At 54.5% G+C, this 21,984-nt stretch overlaps 1 protein-coding gene and 1 non-coding gene across 2 annotated transcripts; both read right to left on the bottom strand.

The window, feature by feature from the left end:
• Positions 1–1,287: 1,287 nt before the first annotated feature.
• On the bottom strand, positions 1,288–10,420 carry EEF2 (eukaryotic translation elongation factor 2). Its single transcript, XM_027049567.2, has 15 exons — positions 10,267–10,420; positions 9,038–9,252; positions 7,974–8,155; positions 7,683–7,894; positions 6,994–7,172; positions 6,728–6,833; positions 6,099–6,212; positions 5,744–5,882; positions 5,408–5,603; positions 4,570–4,828; positions 4,019–4,126; positions 3,215–3,568; positions 2,739–2,921; positions 2,525–2,657; positions 1,288–2,016 (listed from the first exon to the last, which is right to left on the bottom strand). Exons 1-15 carry the CDS (start codon positions 10,267–10,269, stop codon positions 1,823–1,825), a joined length of 2,577 nt encoding a protein of 858 aa, XP_026905368.1. The 5' UTR covers positions 10,270–10,420; the 3' UTR covers positions 1,288–1,822.
• On the bottom strand, positions 7,244–7,308 carry LOC113596420 (small nucleolar RNA SNORD37). Its single transcript, XR_003417152.1, has one exon. It is a non-coding gene; the product is annotated as a small nucleolar RNA SNORD37 (small nucleolar RNA).
• Positions 10,421–21,984: the final 11,564 nt, after the last annotated feature.

The raw sequence follows: 21,984 nt of genomic DNA, 5'->3' as shown, positions 1-21,984 counted from the left end.
GGGGCTTCAGTCCTGACCTAGAGCAACCAGAAGAATCACACAAAATCAGTACAACGAAAACAGTGAACAATACACACAGACACCCACTTGCGACACGTCAATGCTTGGGTGTAATGACAGACCTCATGTTGCCAGGTCGACCCCTGCAAATGGCATTTCACATTTGACAGGAAATGCACGCGGACAGAGGTGCAGGATCAGCAAGCCAAGGACCACAGGTGGCGTATGAATTTATAGTCGGTTTAAACTTAAAACACACTTCAAGTTTCTATTTACGACAGTGGTGTCTTTGACAAAATTACTGGATGTTAAAAATGTGTGAAACTAAATGCCATGTGGCATCCTGGCTCGGACCCTGAAACAGTGTAGAAAACTTCCACGGAAAACCAAGAACACCATTGGTCACTTAGCACATTTCTGTAACATCTTTGCAAACTTTTCTCCAAGTATAAAAACTATTCAAAAACAAGCTAGCTTATAAAAGCGCACAAAATACTTGCGTGCGTGTCAAGCACATTATGTTTTGAAGTAACGTTTCCCAATGTGAATGACCTTTGTTGTTGGAAAGTGCTGGGGTCAGAGACCGAACCACACAACTCACACGTGCGGTGCTGTCCCATGCAGTCCTGACATCCATCATCCCAGGCTCCTTCTAAACGTTGATGGGGTCCCCTACACTGGTGACCCAGAATACCTCCCGAACTTCCACAGCAGCTCCCCACAGGGCAGCATCACTGTTGAAACAATGTATCCCGGATGTTCCTTATGCAAGAGGCACTGGTTAGTAGGAAGATCTTAGTCCTACGCTGCCTAGACTTTCGTGTTTAAGGTTAAAAGTCTAATGCCCAAGATTACTTTTTCTGAACGGCCATCCAGCTGGACAAGACGAGCGACCCGGCGGCAGACCGTTTGTGGTGTCCCCTCGCTGCAGTCACGTCCGAGCCACCACGATGGAGAAGGCAGCTCCGGCCCCATCAGACCACAGCAGTGGATTTACAAGGTCACCAAGTCAGGGCCCATTTCAAGCGCCCAGCAGGCGGGGGCCATGGTGGGCGGCTGTCCCCCTGCACAGGGTAGGTGTGAGGCTCCACCATCATGACGTGTCCCACTGGACAACAGATGTGACAGATGGGAGCCCTGTGTGACTGCTGGATGGGCCTGGCACCTGGGCCTGGCACCTGGGCCTGGCACCTGAAAGAGTACTTCAAGGTCAGCTCCGGCCTTCTGTGTGGCAGCACTTGGGAGCCCGCCGCGGGCTGACCGGACAAGGAACCACGTGGACACATACACAGTCACCACCATATCAAATTTATTATTCCAATGGCACTAATACAGCTGGGGGTGCTCACGGTGACACTGCACAAAGTTTCCTGCCTTCTAGCTTCTGTCCAAAGATAAAGATCTACCCGCTTGTTCCTTCCCCCTTTCTGGGGGAAAATCCACTACGGGCCATTTACCCAAATAAACCTCTTAATGCGTTTGTTTGTTTGTTTGTTTGGACATTTGAGCTTCTGAAATGGAAAAAAAAAAACTGTTGAGTGTCCCATCCCGCCCCCCCCCACCCCCACCGGCCAAGTAAGTCCCTGCTGCCAGGGCATTTCTGTTGCCTCTGATATCCTGAAATAAATATCGAAAGAAACGGCATCGAGTGTTCACGGTGAGTGATGGCACAGAGTGGGCCCCAGAACCCGTCAGGCGGAGCGTCACTGTGGACAGTCTCGAGGTGTCATGAAGAACGCGAGGGCTTACGTGGTCGATCGTCAGCCGGGTGCAGGGGCTGTGCGGAGTCCCACCCGGGAGGGCGGGCTGCAGGGAGGGCGGCCTACAACTTGTCCAGGAAGTTGTCCAGGGCTGGGATGCCTTCCTTCAGGCCCTTGCGCTTGCGTGTTTCGGCTACCACCTGGCTGGGGCGGCTGGTGTTGTCGAAGGGATCCCCGGGCAGGATCTGCCAGTGGTCGAAGACGCACTGGGGGAAGGCCTGGCCGCCGGTGTTGGACCTCAGGTCAGCAGTGAAGCCTGCGGGAAGGGACAGGGCTCACTGGCGGGCTCGGGAGACCCGGCTCCTGCTGCCACTGTGGCAACGCCCGGGAGAAGACACTGGGCACGTGGAGATCAGAGCCCAGTCACCCCGACCGAGTCACGCTAACGTTAACGCTACCCCGTATCTCGCCTGGGCCCTGCACCAAGACCGCTCGTCAGTAAGGGACACAGAGTTGGCCACTCGGAGGCCTCCCTCTGCCCACCCGCAGTAAGAACCCGAGCTACATGCTGCTGGCTTCCATCTTGGTGCCAGGTTACACACCCAAGTCGTCTCCCCCTGCAAATTCACCACGTCCACGTGATGAGCAGACCACGTGATCCCCCACAAGTGTGCTGTGCCCACCTCCAACGGGCAATAGTTTGCAGACTCCATCAGTGTCTCATCGGACCGGCTCTAGGCCTTGCTGGAGGCAAAACCGGCCACGCCCTCGACCAGGCTGCCAGCCCCCGGCAGCGGGTGAGGCTGCGCTGGGCCGGCACTTACCGAAGGACTCGTTCACAGGCAGGTAGGCCTTCACGACAAACATGGGGGTGCCGGCCACCTGGGACTCCTCGAAGACGTGACCCCGCTTTCTGTTCAGGACACCATAGATGCCACCAACCACTTGTTCCGGACACTGTCAGGAAACAATGACTGTTTTTAACAGCTGTCGAGCAAGACAAGACCCAAGAACAGTCGAAGGACCAAGCCCCCCTACCTGAATCTCCACAAGGTAGATCGGCTCCATGAGACGGGGCTGGGCGGTCAACACGCTGGCATAGAGACAGCGCCGGGCAGTGGGGATGATCTGGCCGCCGCCGCGGTGGATGGCGTCCGCGTGCAAGGTCACATCGTGGACGTCGAAGCGCACGCCCCGCATGTTCTCCTCGCACAGGGCTCCCTGCACAAAAGAGCGTGACCGCCATCAAGGTCCTGGGCCCGCTGCAGCCTTCTCCTCCAGAAAAGGTAATACAGCTCTACGCCAAGACCCCCAGGGGCCCCCCAAGACCAAAGTGTCACGTCCTACCCAACTCAGCCTCCCTAGGACACTCTTCCCAGAATGCAAGACCCTGAGCCCTTCACCCTCACGGAACACGGCCCCCAATCCCCCAGCAGGTGTGAGTCTCCTGCCTGTCCGAGAACCCCACAGGTAACTGATCCATCGTAAGCCGGACTCTCGAGTGGCCCCCTCACCTCTTTGGTGGCCCACTGGAAGCCAGCTACCACGCTGTCCTTGATCTCGTTGAGGTACTGCACACCCTTGGTGATGTCGGTGAGGACGTTGGGGCCGGTGCCGTCGGGCCCAAAGCACCAGATCTTGCGGGCCTCTGCCACGTCCCACTCGTACTTCTCGGCCAGATAGCGGGCCCGCTGCTTGAGCTCCTGGCGGGCGGACACCTCGCCCTTGTCAATGTCCTCGGCCAGGCCGTCGGGGAAAGGCCGCGCCTTCATGTACAGCCGGTTGTGCTTGTTCGGGGACTTGGACAGGCAGAGCACGTTCGACTCCTCACTGACCGTCTCCCGATAGGACACCACAGGGTCGGATTTCTGCAAAAGTCGTGAGAAGGTCAGGCCAGCCCCAGCAATCAGTGACCACCCAAGAAACACGTTCAGAGGCTCCTCCTGATAGGACTCCTGAGTGTCACACACGCACAGATCCAAGTTCAGTTCCTTGCCAAAGCAGGAAATGAAAACCAGAGCACCCAGAAGCCAGAGTGACCACGGTAACCTAACCGTCTGCCACCTTCAGAATCTCCAGTTAGAAACAGCTTTTAAAAAGCAGAACCCTCACGCTCCAATGTATGCCTTGCACAGCAGACGTATGCTACCGGTTTCCTAACCGCACAACTTCTCTGCCAGGAACACGTCAAGGGAAGAGGACGGAGGACCCTGCAGAGTGGAGCCTGAACCCTGGACTCGGCAACCTCTACTTGCCTGCTGTGTACTGGGGACAGCAGGCCTCGGGCCAGGTGAGCCCGGGGTGGGGCCAAGCCTCACCTTGATGGGAATACACGCGTGGTCCTCCTCCAAGTCCTTCAGACAGATCTCTAGGTGCAGCTCGCCAGCCCCCGCGATGATGTGCTCCCCTGACTCCTCGATGATGCACTACAACAGATGGAGGGTCAGCCCCCGGCCCTGACCCCAGGACACTCGGAACCCAGGAAGTTCCAGACCGACAGGTGGAAAGCAGGCTCCAGAAGCCCTCTCTCTAGCTGGAGAAGGCAGCCTCCTGGACCCGGGGTTCTCAGGGAACTCCGGGCTCACGGGAAGCAAGAGCTCCCAGGTGCTTTTGCTGTTCCCAGCGTTAACCTTCCCCAATGGCCTGCTGCACGGCCAAGCCGGAGAGCTCTAAGCAGCCTACAGAAAAGAGCGGGGACCCCCAACGAGAAACCAACACTGCTGCACGGCAGCTCGGCAGGGGAGGTGTGCACACACCTGACCTTCCAAGTATTCACAAGTCCCCGGCACGGTGTTTGGCTCCGCCACAGCTAAACCACGAACTAACCACCCCCGGAGGAGCGCTGCCCCCGGCCAGGGCACCCACCCACCTGCACCATGGGGTCCGACTTGGCCAGGCGTTTCAAGCCCTCCACTAGCTTGGGCAGGTCGGCCGGATTCTTGGCCTCCACGGCGACCCGGACAACAGGGCTCACGCTGAACTTCATCACCCGCATGTTGTGGGCATGCTCGAAGGTGGTGATGGTGCCAGTCTTCACCAGGAACTGGTCCACGCCCACCAGGCCCACAATGTTCCCACAAGGCACATCTTCGATGGGCTCCACGTAACGGCCCATCATCAGGATTGTTCTGGGGGAGACAGATCATCAGTGCGCCAGATCCCCTCCTTCTGGATCCTGTGGCCCACCACCCCCAGCCTTAAATGGCGGTGTCATTCCCCCGACCCCGGGACCCAAAGCCCTGGCTTCAGTTACACTTGACAGTCGCTGAGGCCTCTTGCACGCCAACGTGCTCATTCCTACCTCCCGTTTAGGGCTCCACACCCAGCCCAGGGCTGACAGGAGCATCAAAAACACCTGAGAACCCGAGGCAGGCGGGGTGTGGGGGCCCCAGCAGCTGGCGGGCTGGAGGAGCTGGCCCTTCCCAACACCTGTAACCGCAGAGCTGGGAGACAGACCGTCACCAGGGGCCTCCTCTGGAGTCTGTGCCGGCCCTCCAGGTATGCGACCAAACTCTGGCCACCACCTCAACCTTGTGGCACATGTGTGTCCGAGTCAGAATGCATCTCTGCCCACTGCGCCCAGGTAAGCCCGTCAGCTTTGACGGTTCCTTTACCCTCTTGGGGCCGTACCACCTTCTGTCACCCATGAGGGGCGGGGGGTGGCATGGACCAGTCTGGAACATACCAAGTACTGCCAGGCACCTCACCTCTGGATGGGCTTCAGGTACAGGTCCTCCTTCTTCCCAGGTGTGTAGTTGGGTCCCATGATCCTGACCTTTAGGCCCGTGGACACCAGCCCCGAGAATACGCGGCCGAAGGCATAGAATCGACCTTTGTCGGAGGTCGGCACCATCTTGGAAATGTACATCATCAGGGGGCCTTTGGGGTCACAGCTTTTGATGCCTGAGGTGTCAAAGAAGAATCCCCAGAGGGGAACGTGTGACTTCCTCAAAGCTCACCACCCCAGGATCCTGCGACCGGGACCTTCCTGCCACACGGCCACAGGCTGCTGCCACCCGGGACTGCAGGTGAACCTCACGTACCCATGGCTGCCTCGTCGTCCGGGGGCCCCTCGTACAGGAGCTCGCAGCGGTACTTCTGGGCCGTCACGGGGGAAGGCAGGTGGATGGTGATCATCTGCAGCAGGGCGTCCCCAGCAGGTAGCCAGCGGCGCATCACAGCCTACAGGAGGGAACGGGAGGCTCAGGGACACCCCCTGCCCTCACAACCCTGAGCCCCGAGTGGCTCTAAAATACGTTCGGGTGCTGGGCTGCCCCTCCCAGAGCGCCTCCAACACCACAGGTCTCTGTCCACCCTACCGGTGGTGGGGCTGTGGCTCACAGACTAGGGGGCAGGGCCGGCAGCCGCCCCCCCCCCCCCCCGCCTGCCCACACTCACCTTCAAAAGTGGTTTGCCTTCTTTGTCTTTGTCTTCACTGTCCAACTTGATGTCCAGCTTTTCAATCAGCTTGGCAGTCTCCTCCTTCTTGAAATTCATGATCGCAACGAATACCTAACGTGGCAAAAACAATACAGTGCGTTTGGGAACATGCTGGGAAGCCTGAAGCTCCTTCCTGCCCCAGCCCACAGTGAGGGCAGTGCTGCAAAGTCCCTGCAGCCCAGCACTGAGGGCCTGGCCCAATGCAGGCCCCAGAAAAATCAGAATACGTTGTCACAAAACGCAAATCCGCTCTGACTTACGCGCCACGAACGTGTTCAAATTCACGCTCCACTCACTAAACCAGCAAAGCCCCAAGCTTGTCTCCTCTCCCCTACCTCTAAACCCCCAGCCAGGGAGGTGGACTCCCCTCTACCTAGGAATCTGTAGCTGGCTTGTCAGGGTGCAGCCCCAGGGGCCGAACCTCTACCACTGTGCCCTCGCCCTCCTCCAGCAGCCGCCCTCCAACCCGGCCGTGCCCAGCCCCAGAGCATCCTGTCACTCGCCACAGCAGGTCAGGGAACGGCTCCTCGGGACAGGCCCAAGGACAGCCCAGGAGATGCACATCCACAAAACGCTCAGCTGCTCACCTTAAAGATAGGGTCCAAGATGAGCTGGCAGAACGTCCGTGGCAGCTTCTTGCCATCAGGACTGGTGGCGGACTTGCTGAACTTGCCGTTGGCTGGATCAAAATACCTGGCGGACGAGACCCAACTCAACCATGGTAGGACCAGGGAATCAGCTGTGCAGAAGGAGCCCACTCAGCCCCCTCCCCACCACCACCACCACCCGTGGACCACCCCCCAGGCCCGCAGGGATGCTGCAGACGCCCCTGCTCCTCACACGTGGCGCTCACCGGTCACCCCACAGCTTCTTCATCATGTCCTCCACTTTCTTGGCCCGCTCAGCAGGCCCCAGCTGGCCCTCGCCCTTGGCGGCAAACTTGGCCACGTACATCTCTGCAAACTGCTTCAGGGTGAAGGCCCAACCGTGGAGTCCCGACCCAAAGCCCACAGTCCCAAGTACAGGGTCGATCTGCAAGGGCAAAAGCAAGAGAAAGCTGTAAACAGACACGGACGGAAAACAAAGTCCCCGGGCGCGGTGGGCCTCAGACATCAGATTTCTTCAATAGCCATCAGGTCAAAGTGAAGAAATTTCAGTCATCATTGACAAGACCCAACTCTGCTCATCCCCTGGGGGTGGGGGGACCACTAACCCTGAGGGCACGGTCTACAAGCAGAGCAAACTACCCCACCGCTTCCCCAAAAGAAGTCAGTTTCAAAAACGGTCCAGCCCCATTCTTGGTCACCCTAACGTTTCTGGCAAGCCTGCTCTCAGAACCACCAAGAATCCCCAAGGGACCCTACGCTCGCAACAGTGCTTCCGAGGGCCAGCACCTCCCCCGGCCCAGGAACAGTCACAGCCCCTCCAGGATGAAGAGGACTGTGGCTCCCCCAACAACACGTGGGATAAAAATACTGGGAACACCGAGGCGGACGGCGAGCTAGCCAAGGAACCCTGCGTTTCACCGGGCAAGCGACATACCATGATGTTGCCCATGGGGCCACTCTCGCCCTCCCCATAGGTGGAAATGATGACGTTGACGTTCTCCACGATGCGCTGGAAGGTCTGGTAGAGCTCCTCAGGCTCCAGCTGCAGCTCGAGCAGGGCGCGGTCCATCTTGTTCATCATCAGCACCGGCTTGATGCGCTCGGCAATGGCCTGCCGCAGCACCGTCTCCGTCTGCACACACACACCTGGGGACAGGTGGCTCCATCAGCCAGGGGCAGGACAGCCCCACGCCCCAAACCACACGTGAGGGAACCCGCTACTTACCAGACACACAGTCCACCACCACCAAGGCACCGTCGGTGACACGGAGGGCGGCGGTCACCTCCGAGGAGAAGTCTACGTGCCCAGGTGAGTCGATGAGGTTGATGAGAAAGCCGGAGCCATCCTTGCTCTGCTTGATAAAGTTCAAGTCGTTCTCCGAAAGCTCATAGAAAAGGGAGATAGCCCTGAAGAGATCAGGACAAGTTGGGGTGGAGGACCGACTCATCTCCACTGTCCTCCCCGTGACCCCTGGAGTAAGCCCAGCTTCGTGGGCAGAGAGTCAGCAGGGCTTTCTTCAATCCCTATAGGACTCTGGGGTCACTTAGCGACTGGGGTTCAAATCTAGAAAGAACGCGGAAATTTCTTTCCTCTCCCCGGAGGCTTTAGACTCCCCTCGCCGAAGCCATCGCCCTCCGCGGAGCAGGCCCACCTCCCTACTACCAGCTGTAAAGACCAGCTCCTTGGAGCCTACCCGTCCAGCCCCCTCATCCTGGCTCAACACCCTGGACTCTAAACCTGGACCAGGTGACCCCAGACCACCTTTCACCCCTGCCCCCATCCACTCCCAACTGAAAGGAGCCTCAGGACCAACAAGCCAGGCGAGTCTCGCGAGTTACCGACGAAAGACAAACGGCGGTTACGGTCAGCTTGCTTGGGTGTCACCGTGGTCGGCTGGGGCTAGAGAACTCACTGGGGACGCCCTACGCAAGCGGGCTGTTTGACAGCATCCCGACCACCCAGGAGCACGCTCCCAGACTTCTCCAGGCAGTGCCCCAAGAGCCCCTCAGCCTGGAAACGGGGACGCCCAGGGGCAAGCCCCCTCCCTCCCCAAGACTCCCCACCCCCGACACCAGCCAACCACCCCTGGGCCTCTCTGGTGGCGGCAGCTTCCCCTCACCAGACCGAACCCCACCCTCACTCGTCGTTCAAAAACCCAGCCCCCAGGGTGTTCAAATCCTCCCCCAACAGCCTCGGGAACAAGCCGGTGCCTGCTGTCTGGGCCCCCCACCCGCCCAGGACCTGGGTGAGCACCTCCCCTCCCCTCTGCAGAGGCCACCAAGGCTCACGTTGACTTAATGGTGATGCATCGCTCCTGCTCGTCCTTCCGGGTGTCGGTGAAGCGGGTCTCCCCGGCGCGGGCGGAGGCGATGATACCAGCCTTGCACACCAGCGAGTCCGTCAGCGTGGACTTGCCGTGGTCCACGTGGGCGATGACGGACATGTTTCGGATGTTGGCCTTCTTGTCCATGATGGCCCGGATCTGATCTACTGTGAAGTTCACCTGGGGGGGGGAGGGGAGGGGGAGGCTCAGGCCAAGCCAGGACGGCCTTGGGACTTCAATCGATCGACTGCGAGGCCACGGCCAGGGGTGGCCTGGACCTGGGACAGCCCCAGCTACCACCTGGAACGGCCCTTTGCGGACACCCTCTTAAAGACGCCACCTGTCCCATCTTGGAAGCACCAGATCCCACTTGTCACTTAGAAGCAACAATCCAGATCGAGGGCCGGGGGGAAAAAGCCCACAAGTGACGGGATACACCTGTCCGAGGGCCGCGACAGCTCCGTCAAGCGTAAGGGAGAGTCAATACTCCCCCGAAAACCCCAGCCCTGTAACCGCAGGAGTCCTCCCCAGCGTCCCCCAAAGGGTGTCTTTGAGACCCAAGGTCACCCTGCACCTGGGGGTCAGACCGGGCCACCCACCCCAGGGGGTTTCGACCCACGCCTCCCCCGGGGGTGCGGACAGCTGGCACAGCCCCAGCGACGCGCCAGCCTCCGTTTCCCCGCTCCCCTGTCAGCCTTTCACGGTTTGGACGCGCGGGGAGGACAAGACGCCGGACCAACGTCACACAGCGTTAAGAGAAGAGCTTTTTCAAGAGGTCCTCGGCTCCCCGTTTTCCCACCTCGCTACCACCCGCGGCACCCGACGGAACACCAACTCCGGCTCGCGACCCGCGGGTTACATAAGGCGGCTCCCCTCGCCCCGCTCCACACGGCGCCCGCCATTACAGCATCTGCCACATCATCATACCCCCCTCCCCCCCCCGCCCCGACTCTGCCCCAGCTCCCAGCCGGGCCCGGGGTCCCGGGAGGCGGCGGCGCCCCCGGAAGCGCAGAAGGGGCTCGGCGAACGGCGCGACGCGCAGATATGGCGGCGGCCGCTTCCCCGACCCGAGGCCCGCCGGCGCCGCCATGTCTCCTCCAGGTCTGGGCGGCCCCGGCGCCCCAGCCCCGGGAGCGCCGGTCCCGCGGAGGCCCCGCCGCCGTTCCAGGCCACCAGCCGGACAGCGTTGCTCACCATGGTGGCGGATGGCGGTGGATTCTCCCAGGCAGATCCGAGCGGGGCGAGTCGCGCCAAGGATGGCGGCGACGACGGCGGAAGAGAACGTTGACGTCAACACCCGACCTTTTATAGGCAGAAGCCGGTTGGGCGGGTCATCTGACCGCGCTGCGGGGGCGGGGCGAGAAGAAACGCCCTGCGCAGGCGCAAGGCAGCGCTCCTCCGGTTAACCCTCTAGACGCTGGTGCGGCTGCCGGAGTCCCCGGGGGCGGTGGTCTACTGGAGCTGGGTGCCAGCCTCCGGAATGCGATACTCGGGTGCAAAAAGCGCAGAGCACCGTTTTAGCTGAGACTATTAATCGGAGTAACGATATCAGCTTGCAAAATGCCAAGCACTTCTGTTAAAAGCCCTTTGCAATGTGGGAAGTGTCTGTGGATTGTACCAAAGTCAATGTTCTGGTTTTGCTCTTATGTAAGATGATCCCACTGGGAGAAGGTGGAGGACGGATACTCGGGACCACTCTGTACTATTTTTGCGACTATCTGTCTATAATTATTTCAAAATAAAAACCTTTTTTGAAGGCACGTACTGATCACTGATTTATCCCGCAAAGATAGATTGGTTTTTATCTATACCATAGGCAATGGGCTAGGTGTAGTCGCCATAGCAATAAACGAAACACCTCACTAATTGCACCACTGTACCCGTTCTTACAGTACTCGGATTTTTCTGTGCCTCCTTTTCTTCATCTGTCAAATGGGGTGATCGCTGAGGGAGAGTAAGGTTAAATACATTCGAAGGGATTAGCACCGTGCCTGACACAGCACTCAATGTAGCTATTTTAATTAGCTATCATTGCTATTAATACAACGTTTATTTCAGGGGCATAGTTTGCCACTTCTCAGGCATGGGGCTCAACGCTTTCCAGGTGTAATCTCATTTTCTACTTCATTTCCTCTCTAGCGGGAGGTACAGAAGACTATTTTGCATTTGTGTCCTAATCTGACCCTGAGAAACTATTGCATTTCAGATCTTTGGCTCGAGGGGAACAAATTGCCATTCCATTCGGTATCTTTATTCTTTATATAGAGCCAAGCCCAATGCCTGGTACATAGTAGACCCTTACTAAGTATTCCTTATGTCATCCCCAAATGATATTCCCGTTAGCACAAAGAAACCCCTGAGGTAAATCTTCCCCTACACTCGTGCTCTCAAAAGGACTGCACTGCTTTTCCTCAGATAAGCACCTGCAAAAGGCAATGCAAATTGGAATCTGAACTCCGAGCCTGTGCACTCCTTCCCACAAATGCTTTGCGCATTTTGCTTTGTAAAGCTCTGTCCAGTCGTTGATTGCATTTACCCTCGGGGTTATTTCGGGGTCTTTGAACACCTACAGCTGTGTTCATGACATGTTTGATGTTAATTTTACAAGACGAATATGCATGCGCCATTTGAAGGACACGTTTGCCAGTAGATGGGTATCAGGTTTCCATTCTTTTTTTTTTTTTTTTTACATTTATTTATTTTTGAGAGAGAGAGGGAGACAGAGATAGAGCACAATTGGGGGAGGAGCAGAGCGAAAAGGAGACGGAGAATCCAAAGCGGGCTCTAGGCTGTCAGCACAGAGCCCGACGCGGGGCTTGAACTCACAGGCCGTGAGATCATGACCTGAGCTGAAGTCGGACGCTCAACCGACTGAGCCACCCAGGCGCCCCTCAGGGCTCCCATTCTTAGTTAATTTCTATCTTAAATGTATTGCGCGCCCACTGTGTCCTGGGCTCCGTATTAGACACTTCGCAGCACTTCCTTTCAAATTAAGGCATCTCAGAGATGAAAAGCAAAGGTTTTCGTTAAGAGGGGGTTCAATTTGCTCTCACGTGAGCAGAATGCTTATTACGAAAACTGAGCGTAAACTGAATAAGCCGGGGAGAGTTTAATGAGGAGAATAGTGAGATTGAAGTCCTTCCCTCCGCTGCTACTCTTCGTGGGGACGTGTTCAGCCCCACGGCTGCCGGGATGGGACCAGCGACACGCACGGTACCTGTCCCCACCGCTATTCCCAGACCCACGTTCAGCAGAAGCCTGGGGGAGGTACCGGGCTTCAGCAGAGAGCAAAAGCAGCTCCAGCCAGGTTCAGGGTCTGCAGTAATAAATACAGGCCGAGGTAAAGGGCGGGGAAGAACCAGGAGAAAAAAGTCGCCTCTGCAGGGAGGCTCAGCTGCGCATGCGCCAGCCAAGAACTCTGTACCTCCGGGAGGCGACGGCAGCGGCCCCTGCTGACCAGCACCCGCCATTGCACGCCCCTCGTATCTGCCTTTTGATGCACTTGGAGCGTTTATGGAACGCCGGCCACCGCCCTTGAAATCAGTGAATTCGCATAATCTCCCTCACACCCTGGGCTTTGGCTGAGCTCCTTTGTGCAGGAGATAGTTGAGGCTCAGAGAAGTTAGAGGATTCGATCGGAGTCTCACAGCAGATGAGAGAAGAACCCAGCGACTCACAAAGTCACGGTTTGCTGGTGTATTCATACAACCGAAGGTTCTTCAGCCTCAGGAAGGGAGGACGTCCTGCCACCTGTCACCACGTGGATGGACCCGGAGGACACTATGCGCAGTGACAGAAGCCAGACACAGACACGTCCTGCGTGACCCCACTCACAGGAGGTCCCTAGAGGAGTCCAGTCCACAGAGACAGAGAGTGGATGGTGGGAGCCCCTGGGGGAGGGCGGGGTGCCCAGGGGATGGGGAGCCAGTGTTTCATGGGGACAGAGTCTCCGTTTGGGGAGATGGAAAGTTCTGGAGACGACGACAGAGGTGACTGCACAACAGTGTGAGCGTGCCTGACGCCGCTGAGCTGTGCACTTGGAAATAGCTGAGAGGGTGAATTTTATGTTATGTGTATTTTATGACCATAACAAAAAAATGAGTTAATCAGGGAGCAACTCTGCCCCACTACTATTGCCTGGATGGGTTTCAGATGTGGTTCAACGGAAGCCAGACATCATGAGTTTAAATTCTTTGTTTATTTATTTTTGAGAGTGAGGGCGGGGGAGGGGGTGGATGCAAGCAGGGGAAGGGCAGAGAGAGAGGGAGACAGAGAAGCCCACAAGAAGACAGCCGTCCACAAGTCCACAAGAGAGGCCTCAGGAAAACCAGCCCTGTCGATGCCTCAGTTGCGGGCTTCTAGCCTCCACCACTGGGGGACAATCAGTATCTGGGTTTTTTTTTTTTTTAATTTTTATTTATTTTTGAGACCGCACGCATGCACACAAGCGGGAGAGGGGCAGAGAGAGGGGGACAGAGGATCCCAAGTAGGCTCTGCGCTGACAGCAGAGTCCCACAAGGGGCTAGAATTCATGAATTGCGAGCCCATGACCTGAGCTAAAGTCAGAGGTTCAACCGACTGAGCCACCCAGGTGCCCCCGTATGTGTTGTTTAAGCCCTGCCGTGTGTGGTGTTTTGTTATTAAGCCACAGCAAACGAATCCAGCTCCCATTATGGGACAGAAACACTAGGCTCGACGTTCCAACTATTCCTTCTACGAATATTTATTAGCACCTAATACTTATCCGGCAGGGCTGGAACCTGGATTAGGAAAGCGGATGGTTTCCCTTGGGCACAAAATTTAAGAGCGCTCCAAAAACCTCAGCCGCACCGTCAGTGCAGAGCCCGATGCGGGGCTCGAACCCACGACAGGACCAGAGTCACAGATCTTTCCCCTTGCCTCGGGGTCCAGCATGGCTCTTCCGTGGGTCGTTCTGCTAGAGGCCCGTGTGGAAGCAGCCTTGGGGAGAAAGCACGCATGCTGCTCTCCGGGGAGAGTCGTGCAGTTTCAGGGGAGTCTGGCGAGGCCAACCGGTGAGAACAGCAGCTCCAGGGCAACGCTGATGTCCAAGGTCCCTGAATAAGGCCCTAAGGAAAAGACAGACTTGCCTCTCCCCTCCAGAGGGGTTTTGCCATGGGAGCTGTAAAGCCCCAGTTTACAGAGGCTTAAACGGACAATCCGACCATCCCGGAGGACAAGTAAAGGTGACAGTCTGGTCTGGGGCTCCCAACATGCCCTTAGGGACTTGATTAGAGCCCTAGGCAAGCCATTTTGCCTTTCTTTGCTTTTAAGCTGCTCCTGGGACCTCCAGCCCAGGCTTTCCAGGGGCCCCACCCCTCCCCACCCACAAAGACACCCATCAGCTATGCGGCCTGGCTCCACCTTATTTGCCTGGAATTCTTCACCTCCCTCAGACCCGGAGCTCCTGGGTTTCCTGGTTGTCTCCTGGGAGCTTGTGATGTAAGACAAAGCGTCCCTGCCTTCGGGGAGCTGATTGGCTGGTGGAGGAAACAGTCAATCAAATATTTGCACAAACTGAACCTTTCAAGTTGGGTGGGAAGGAGAGAGAGAGACCGAGCAAAGGAGAGGGCAGAACTGGGCAGGGCTACGATCTAGCCTGGGGAATCAGGGAGGGCTGCCTGGAGGAGGTGACTCTTAAACTGCTCCAGGAAAGATAAGAAAGCGTTCAATGAGCGGAAGTGGAGAGTGTGGTCCAGGGAGGGGGAAGAGCAAATCCAAAGGCCCTGAGGTGGCAGGCACAAGGGAAGAAACAATGAAAGTCTAGTGGCTCTCTACCTATTCGACTTCTCGACTTCTCACACACATGGGAGGGAGCAAGTTGGTGGCTTTAGCTGGACTGGCTGGGGCATGACTCTAGGACAGCAGAAATGGTTACCTTTTTCTTAAAGGGCCAAGTAGAAAGCATTTCAGCTTTTTGGGCCACACGGCTTCTCACCTCTGCTGCGTCACCACCGCAGACACCCTACACGAATGGGCGCGGCTGTGTGCCAATAAAACTTTAAGGATGGATGCTAAAATTTGACATTCATACAACTTTCGAAAGACATGAAATATAGGGGCGCCTGGATGGCTTTGTCGGTCCAAGGGTCTGACTTCGGCTCAGGCCACGATCTCAGGGTTCATGAGTTCGAGCCCCGCGTCGGGCTCTGTGCCGACAGCTCGGAGCCTGGAGCCCGCTTCGGATCCTGTGCCTCCCTCTCTCTCTGCCCCAACCCACTCGCATTCTGTCTCTGTCTCTCTCAAAAATAAATAAACATTAAAAAATTTTTTTAAAAATTAAATAAAACACAGATTGTGACCAGAAGTGCCCCCATGTCTCTTCCAGTCGCCGCCACCCCAAAGAAACCACCATTCTGTTTTCTAACCACATGGATGGGGGGGTTGCTCTTTGTGAATTTCGGGCATGTGGAATCACGCATTGTGGCCTCTTCTCAATGCTGTATTTTTCTTTTGAGACCCTGGCACAATGTATTCGCCCGTTTCACTGTTGGTGGGCATCTGGGCCGTTTCCAGTTTGGGGCAGTTTCGACTCACGCTGCTATGGAACATTCTAGCGCATGTCCCAACAGCATTTCTGTTGGGGACATACCTTGGAGTGTAATTGCTGAGTCATACAACCATGCCTGATTTCAGCTTCAGTGGACGCGTCCTTTTACCAAAGTGCAAACCAGGACGATTTTGAAAGTAAAAGGGATCCTGATTTAATTATACCAGGATGATGGTTGTAAACCAGGCCGGTCCGGGGACCCTGGGATGCATGGATCCCCCAGAGAATAGGGGAGCATATGAGTAGGGACCCCAGTGAGAAGAACCCCTGATGTATGGGGCAATTCTGTCCCCCGCGGAACGCTGGGCCGTGTCTGGGGGACATCTGTAGTTGTCACAACTAGGAGGGCTCCTGGGAGCAAGTGGGCGGGGACCGGGGATTCTCAACACCCCACAGTGCCCAGGATGGCCCCACTTTAGAGAATGATCGGGTCCTGAATGTTGTTCACGGTGTTGAGAGTGAGAAAAAAACCTATATGCAATCTTTTTGTTTTTTGTTTTGTTTTAATAACGTGCTCTAGGGGTGCCTGGCTGGGTCACTCAGAGCATGTGATTTTTTTTAATTTTTACCTTGGTTTTTAATGTTTATTTTTGAGAGAGAGAGAGACAGAGAGAGAGAGAGCGGGGGCGGGGCAGAGAGAGAGGGAGACACAGAATCGAAAGCAGGCTCCATGCTCTGAGCTGTCAGCATAGGGCCCGATGCAGGGCTCGAACCCACAGTCAGATCATGACCTGAGCCGAAGTTAGACACCCAACCAACTGAGCCACCCAGGCGCCCCTAAGAGCATGTGATTCTTGATCTCGGGGTCGTGGGTTCTAGTCCCACATTGGGCGTAGAGATTGCTATAAATAAATACATACGTACATACGTAGATAAGTACATAAATAAATACATAAGTAAATAAAATGCTCTCCATTTTTCTAGTGTGAATGATATTCATCTACCCTGCACATATCTAGTGGGTACCTCCTGTCTGCCAGACATTGACTGAGGAGCTGGGGACACAGGACAATTGTCCCTATCCTGGTGGGGCTTATATTCTAATGGGACTGGCAGGGAGAAGCATGAATAAATGAATACAGTGTATGGTTATGTCAGATGGCAAGAATGCTCGGAAGGAAGGTGAAATAGAGTTAGGGGCTGGGAGGAGTGGGGACAGATGGTAATACACACTTTATATGTTTAAGGAGATAGCAGAGATCTGAAGATCAGGGAGAGAGCAATATGGGTGCCTGGGGGAAAGGCATTCCAGGTGGGAAGAGCATGTGCAAAGGCCCTGGGGCAGAACCATGGCCTGGAGTGTTGAAGGAATGGTAAGGAGGCCCTGTGCCTGGAGCAGAGTGAGGGAGAAGGTGAGAGGGAGGAGGGGAAGGGAGAGGAGGGAGGGGATAGGGCAGGTCGTGCAGGGCCTTGGGGGCCCCTGGGAGGATTTGAGCTTTTACCGCCAGTGATTTTGGAGCCCTGGAGGGCTGTGGGCACGGGAGGGCAGGGCCTGACTCGGGTGCTCACGGGTGCCCTCTGGCGGCCACTGCGGGGAGGACGGACTGTTGGGGGGGTGGGGGGGGAGGGAGAGCAGACAGCTGTAGGTAGTGTGCTGGTCCAGGCAGGAGATGATGGGGGCTGAGGAATGGGTCAGGAGATGTGGTCGGGCTGCACGTTGGAGTATTATTATGCCTTAAAGAGGAGTGAAGTTCTGACACATACACGGTGTTGATGGGCCTAAAAAACAGTGCTCAGGGGCACCAGGGTGGCTCAGTGGGTTAATCATTCAACTCTTGATTTTGTCTCAGATCAGATCTCACGGTTTGTGGGTTCGAGCCCCCCATTGGGCTCCGTGCTGACAGCTCAGAGCCTCGAACCTGCTTCAGGTTCTGTGTCTCCCTCTCTCTCTGCCCCTCCTCTGCTTGCGCCGTCTCTCTCTCTCTCTCAAAATAAATAAACATTAAAAAAAATTAAAGAAAATATGATGCTCAGTGACACAATCGACGTAAAGTTCATATAGCGTATGATTCACTTTATAAGAAATGTCCAGAACAGACAAATCCATTGAGACAGAAAGTGAGTCTCTCCGGGATTTCTTTTTTGGGGACCTAGAAATGTTTTAAAATCAAATATGGGGGCGCCTGGGTGGCTCAGTCGGTTAAGCGTGCGACTCCGGCTCAGGTCATGATCTCGCGGTCCGTGAGTTCAAGCCCTGCATCAGGCTCTGTGCTGATGGCTTAGAGCCTGGTGCCTGCTTCGGATGCTGTGTCTCCCTCTCTCTCTCTGCCCCTTCCCCACTTGTGCTCTGTATCTCTCTCTCTCAAAAATACATAAAATGTAAAAAAAAATTTTTTTTAATTAGAATAGGGTGATATCAGAACTCACTATTCACATAAACACCTTGATTCTATGTATTTCACTCCATCCCCTCTGCCCCCACGCTGGTCCAGGACGGCATCATCACTTCCCTGGGTGACCGCACTCACCTCCTCCCTGCTCTCCTGCCTCCACTCGTGCCCCCCACAATCCACTTTTCACAGCTGCCAGAAGGATCTTTCTAAGCACAAATCCTACCTTACCCCACGTGCTAGTTAATTTGCTGTGTCCCGTTTCACTGGGCCGTGGTGCCATATTTTGCCCAACATGATTCTGGACGATTTCTGTGAAAGTGTTTTCGGATGAGATTAACACTGAAGGCAGTGGACTGTTTTTGTGTTTGTGCTAAGCAGGCCCCTGCCAAGCAGGTCCCAGTCCGGGACACGCAGCGTACCTGTAAAATACGTATATAATGTACGTGTTGCCGTCAACATCTCAAGATCCTTCTTTTTTTTTTTTTAATGTTTGTTTATTTTTAACAGAGAGACAGAGCATGAGTCGGGGAGGGACAGAGAGAGAGGGAGACACAGAATCCGAAGCAGGTTCCAGGCTCTGAGCTGTCGGTAGAGAGCCCGACGCGGGGCTCGAACTCACAGACTGAGAGATCATGACCTGAGCAGAGGTCGGACGCTCAACCGACTGAGCCACCCAGGCGCCCCTCAAGATCCTTCCTTTTGCTTCAGCCTCCCTAGAATATTGCCTTCACCCTCATAGCCCAAGATGGTGCACCACGTGTCCACATTGCATCCAATAGGAAGAGCGAGAGAGAAAAAGGGAAAGGAAGTGTACATATCACTACCCTCATTGGCCAGAATTTAGTCACATGACCACGCCTAGCTGTAAGGGAACCTGGGAAACGTAGTCTTTATTGTGGGAGGCTGTGCCCAGCTTACAATAGGAAGTCCTATTACTGACAGAGAACAGACACGGGGGCACAATTCATCGTTACCACCCTGTGATAATGCTAAGAATTCTGTGAGCCTTGCCACCTCTTGGAACACCCAGCGCAAATTTTTCTGCAAATCACGCATTTCCTAATTTACCAGTGCAGAGCTTGGGACGTATGCTAGAATTCATCTCTGCGGAATATATTCCTAAAAGTGAAATTGCCGGGTCCAATTGTATGGCTACTTTTAATTTTTAATAATGACACGAATGTCTAGGGGCACTTGGGTGGCTCAGTTGGCTAAGTATCCGACTCTTGGTTTCAGCTCAGGTCATGATCTCACAGTTGTGACGGTCGTGAGATTGAGCCCCCTGTCAGGCTCCACGCTGAGCTGACAGCACAGAGCCTGCCGGGGATTTTATCTCACCCTCTACCCGTCTATCTTTATTTATTTTTTTTTCAACGTTTATTTATTTTTGGGACAGAGAGAGACAGAGCATGAACGGGGGAGGGGCAGAGAGAGAGGGAGACACAGAATCGGAAGCAGGCTCCAGGCTCTGAGCCATCAGCCCAGAGCCCGACGCGGGGCTCGAACTCACGGACCGCGAGATCGTGACCTGAGCCGAAGTCGGACGCTTAACCGACTGCACCACCCAGGCGCCCCATATCTTTAATGTTAAAATATTTAAAATTAAATAATAATAATAACATGAATACCTAATATTATACATGGGATCTAATTACATACACAGCTGTTAAGCTGCTTCAAATGTTTTTTTATGAATATGTATTTTATAAGGTGCGCCTGGGTGGCTCAGTTGGTTAAACGTCCAACTTCGGCTCAGGTCAGGATCTCGCGATTTGTGAGTTCGAGCCTCACGTCAGGCTCTGTGCTGACGGCTCAGAGCCTGGAGCCTGCTTTGGATTCTGTGCCCCTCCCCCACTCGTGCTCTGTCTTGCTCTGTCTCTCAAAAATAAATAAATGTTAATATATATATATATTTTTAAAGATTTTATTATTTTTAAAGTTTATTTTATTCATCTTGAGAGAGAGAGAGAATCCCAAACAGGCTCTGCACAGTTACCACACAGCCCGATGCAGGGCTTGAACTCACGAACCATGAGATCATGACCTGAGCCGAAATCAAGAGTCAGATGTTTAATGGACTGAACCACCCAGGTGCTCCTAAGATTTTATTTGTAAGTAAGCTCTACACCCAATGTGGGGCTTGAACCCACAACCCGGAGATCAAGAGTCACAGGGTCCACCAACTGAGTCAGGCAGGTGCCACTATTATGAATTTTTTCAAAGGTACCGTGGTGGACAGACTCTTAGAGTGACCCTGCCAATCCCCGCCTCCTGGTATTCATGCCCTTGTATAATCTCCTCTCTTTGAGTGTTGCTCGGACCTGTGACTTGCTTCTAACTAACAGGAGACAGCAGAGGTGGAAGGAAGTCGTTCCCGTAAATAGGTTACCTAGGATTGCAGTCTCCAGCATGTGAGTTGTCTCTCTCACTCGCTGGTTGGGATAGAGTGAGCATTCATGTTGAGAAAGTTCCTGTGATGGGTCCTGGAGGGTGGCTTCTAGCTGACAGCCAGCCAGAAGCTGAAGCCCTCAGTCTTCCAACCGCAAGGAACTGAATTCTGCCCATGACCTCAGCACATTTGGAAGTATGTCCTTCCTCAGTCGGGCCTCCAGATGAGATCACGGCCCAGCACACATCTAGATTTCAGCTCAGAGTCTAGGAAGGAGAACCACACGGGCTTGGATGCCTGAACTACAGGAACTGTGAAACTGTTGTTTCAAGCTGCTGAATGAGTGGTTATTTGTCACACAGCAATAGCTACACATTGAAGCATAAAGACTCATCATGTATCACTCACAGGTACTCATCAATGATCAAGCTTTTGCCAGCTCGTAATAATAATTCCTATTATGACATCCCTACTCTATATTCGAATTTTATGGAATTTCTCAATAATGTTATTTTACTGTTTTCTTCTTCTTTTAAATGTTTATTTATTTATTTTGAGGGGGGGCAGGAGGGGCAGAGAGAGGGGGGGAGAGAGAGAGAGAGAGAGAGAGAGAGAGAAAATCCCAAGCAGGCTCTGTGCTGTCAACGCAGAGCCTGACTCAGGGCTCGAACCCACGAACTGGGAGATCATGACCCAAGCCAAAATGAAAAGTCGGACGCTCAACCGACTGAGCCGCCGGGGGTGGGGGTGGGGGGGCTAGGCCCTTAGGAAAAAAAGAAAACAACTTTTTACTTTGAAATAATTATGGGTTCGTAGGAAGTTGCAAAGATAGGACAGAGAGGTCCCCTGTGCCCTTCACCCAGGCCCCTCCCTACGGTGGCATCTAATGCAACTACACCACAGAAGCCAGGAAGGGGACGTTGCTATAATGTGTGTCTAGCTTTGTGTCATTGGTGTATACAATCTCATAACCACCACTGTCACCAAAATACAGACCTATTCCATTCCTCCAAACATCTTCCTTTTGCTATCCGTTTTCTGTCTCCCCTACTCCGCTCCCCATGGCCCAGCCCTCAGGCTGTTCCACTAATCTCTGTTCCGGTTCTCTAATTTTGTCAGTTTGAGAATGCTGTATAAATGGAATCACACGGTGTGTAACACTTTGAGATTGGCTCCCCCCCCCCGCCCCCGCCACGTAGCATAATGCCTTCGAGATTATTTTGTCCTTTCTCGATTAGTGGTGTAAGAATACATCACAATTCTAGGGGTGCCTGCCGGCATCCGTCGGTTAAGTGTCTGATTTTGGCTCAGATCATGATTTCACGGTTTGTGAGTTTGAGCCCCGCGCCAGGCTGTGTGCTGACGGTGTGGGGCCTGCTGGGGGGGGGGGTTCTCCTTTTTCCTCTCTCTGCTTCTCCCCGGCTTGCACTTTCTCTCTCAAGACAAATAAATAAAAACTTGAGAAAGGCAAAGATAATTTTTTTCTTTTTTATACTTAAAAAATAAGTGAAAAAAATATACATAACCCAAAATTCACGCTCAATTCTATTCCATCAGTCAATATGTCTGTGCAGAGGCCAGCACCACACTGTTTTAATCACATAGCTTTATAGAAATTTTGA

Source organism: Acinonyx jubatus, chromosome A2 (genome assembly GCF_027475565.1).
Source record: "Acinonyx jubatus isolate Ajub_Pintada_27869175 chromosome A2, VMU_Ajub_asm_v1.0, whole genome shotgun sequence".
Classification (NCBI taxonomy): Eukaryota; Metazoa; Chordata; class Mammalia; order Carnivora; family Felidae; genus Acinonyx; species Acinonyx jubatus.
Note: the sequence above shows the minus strand (reverse complement) of the source record. Positions and strands in the feature narration are given on the sequence as shown.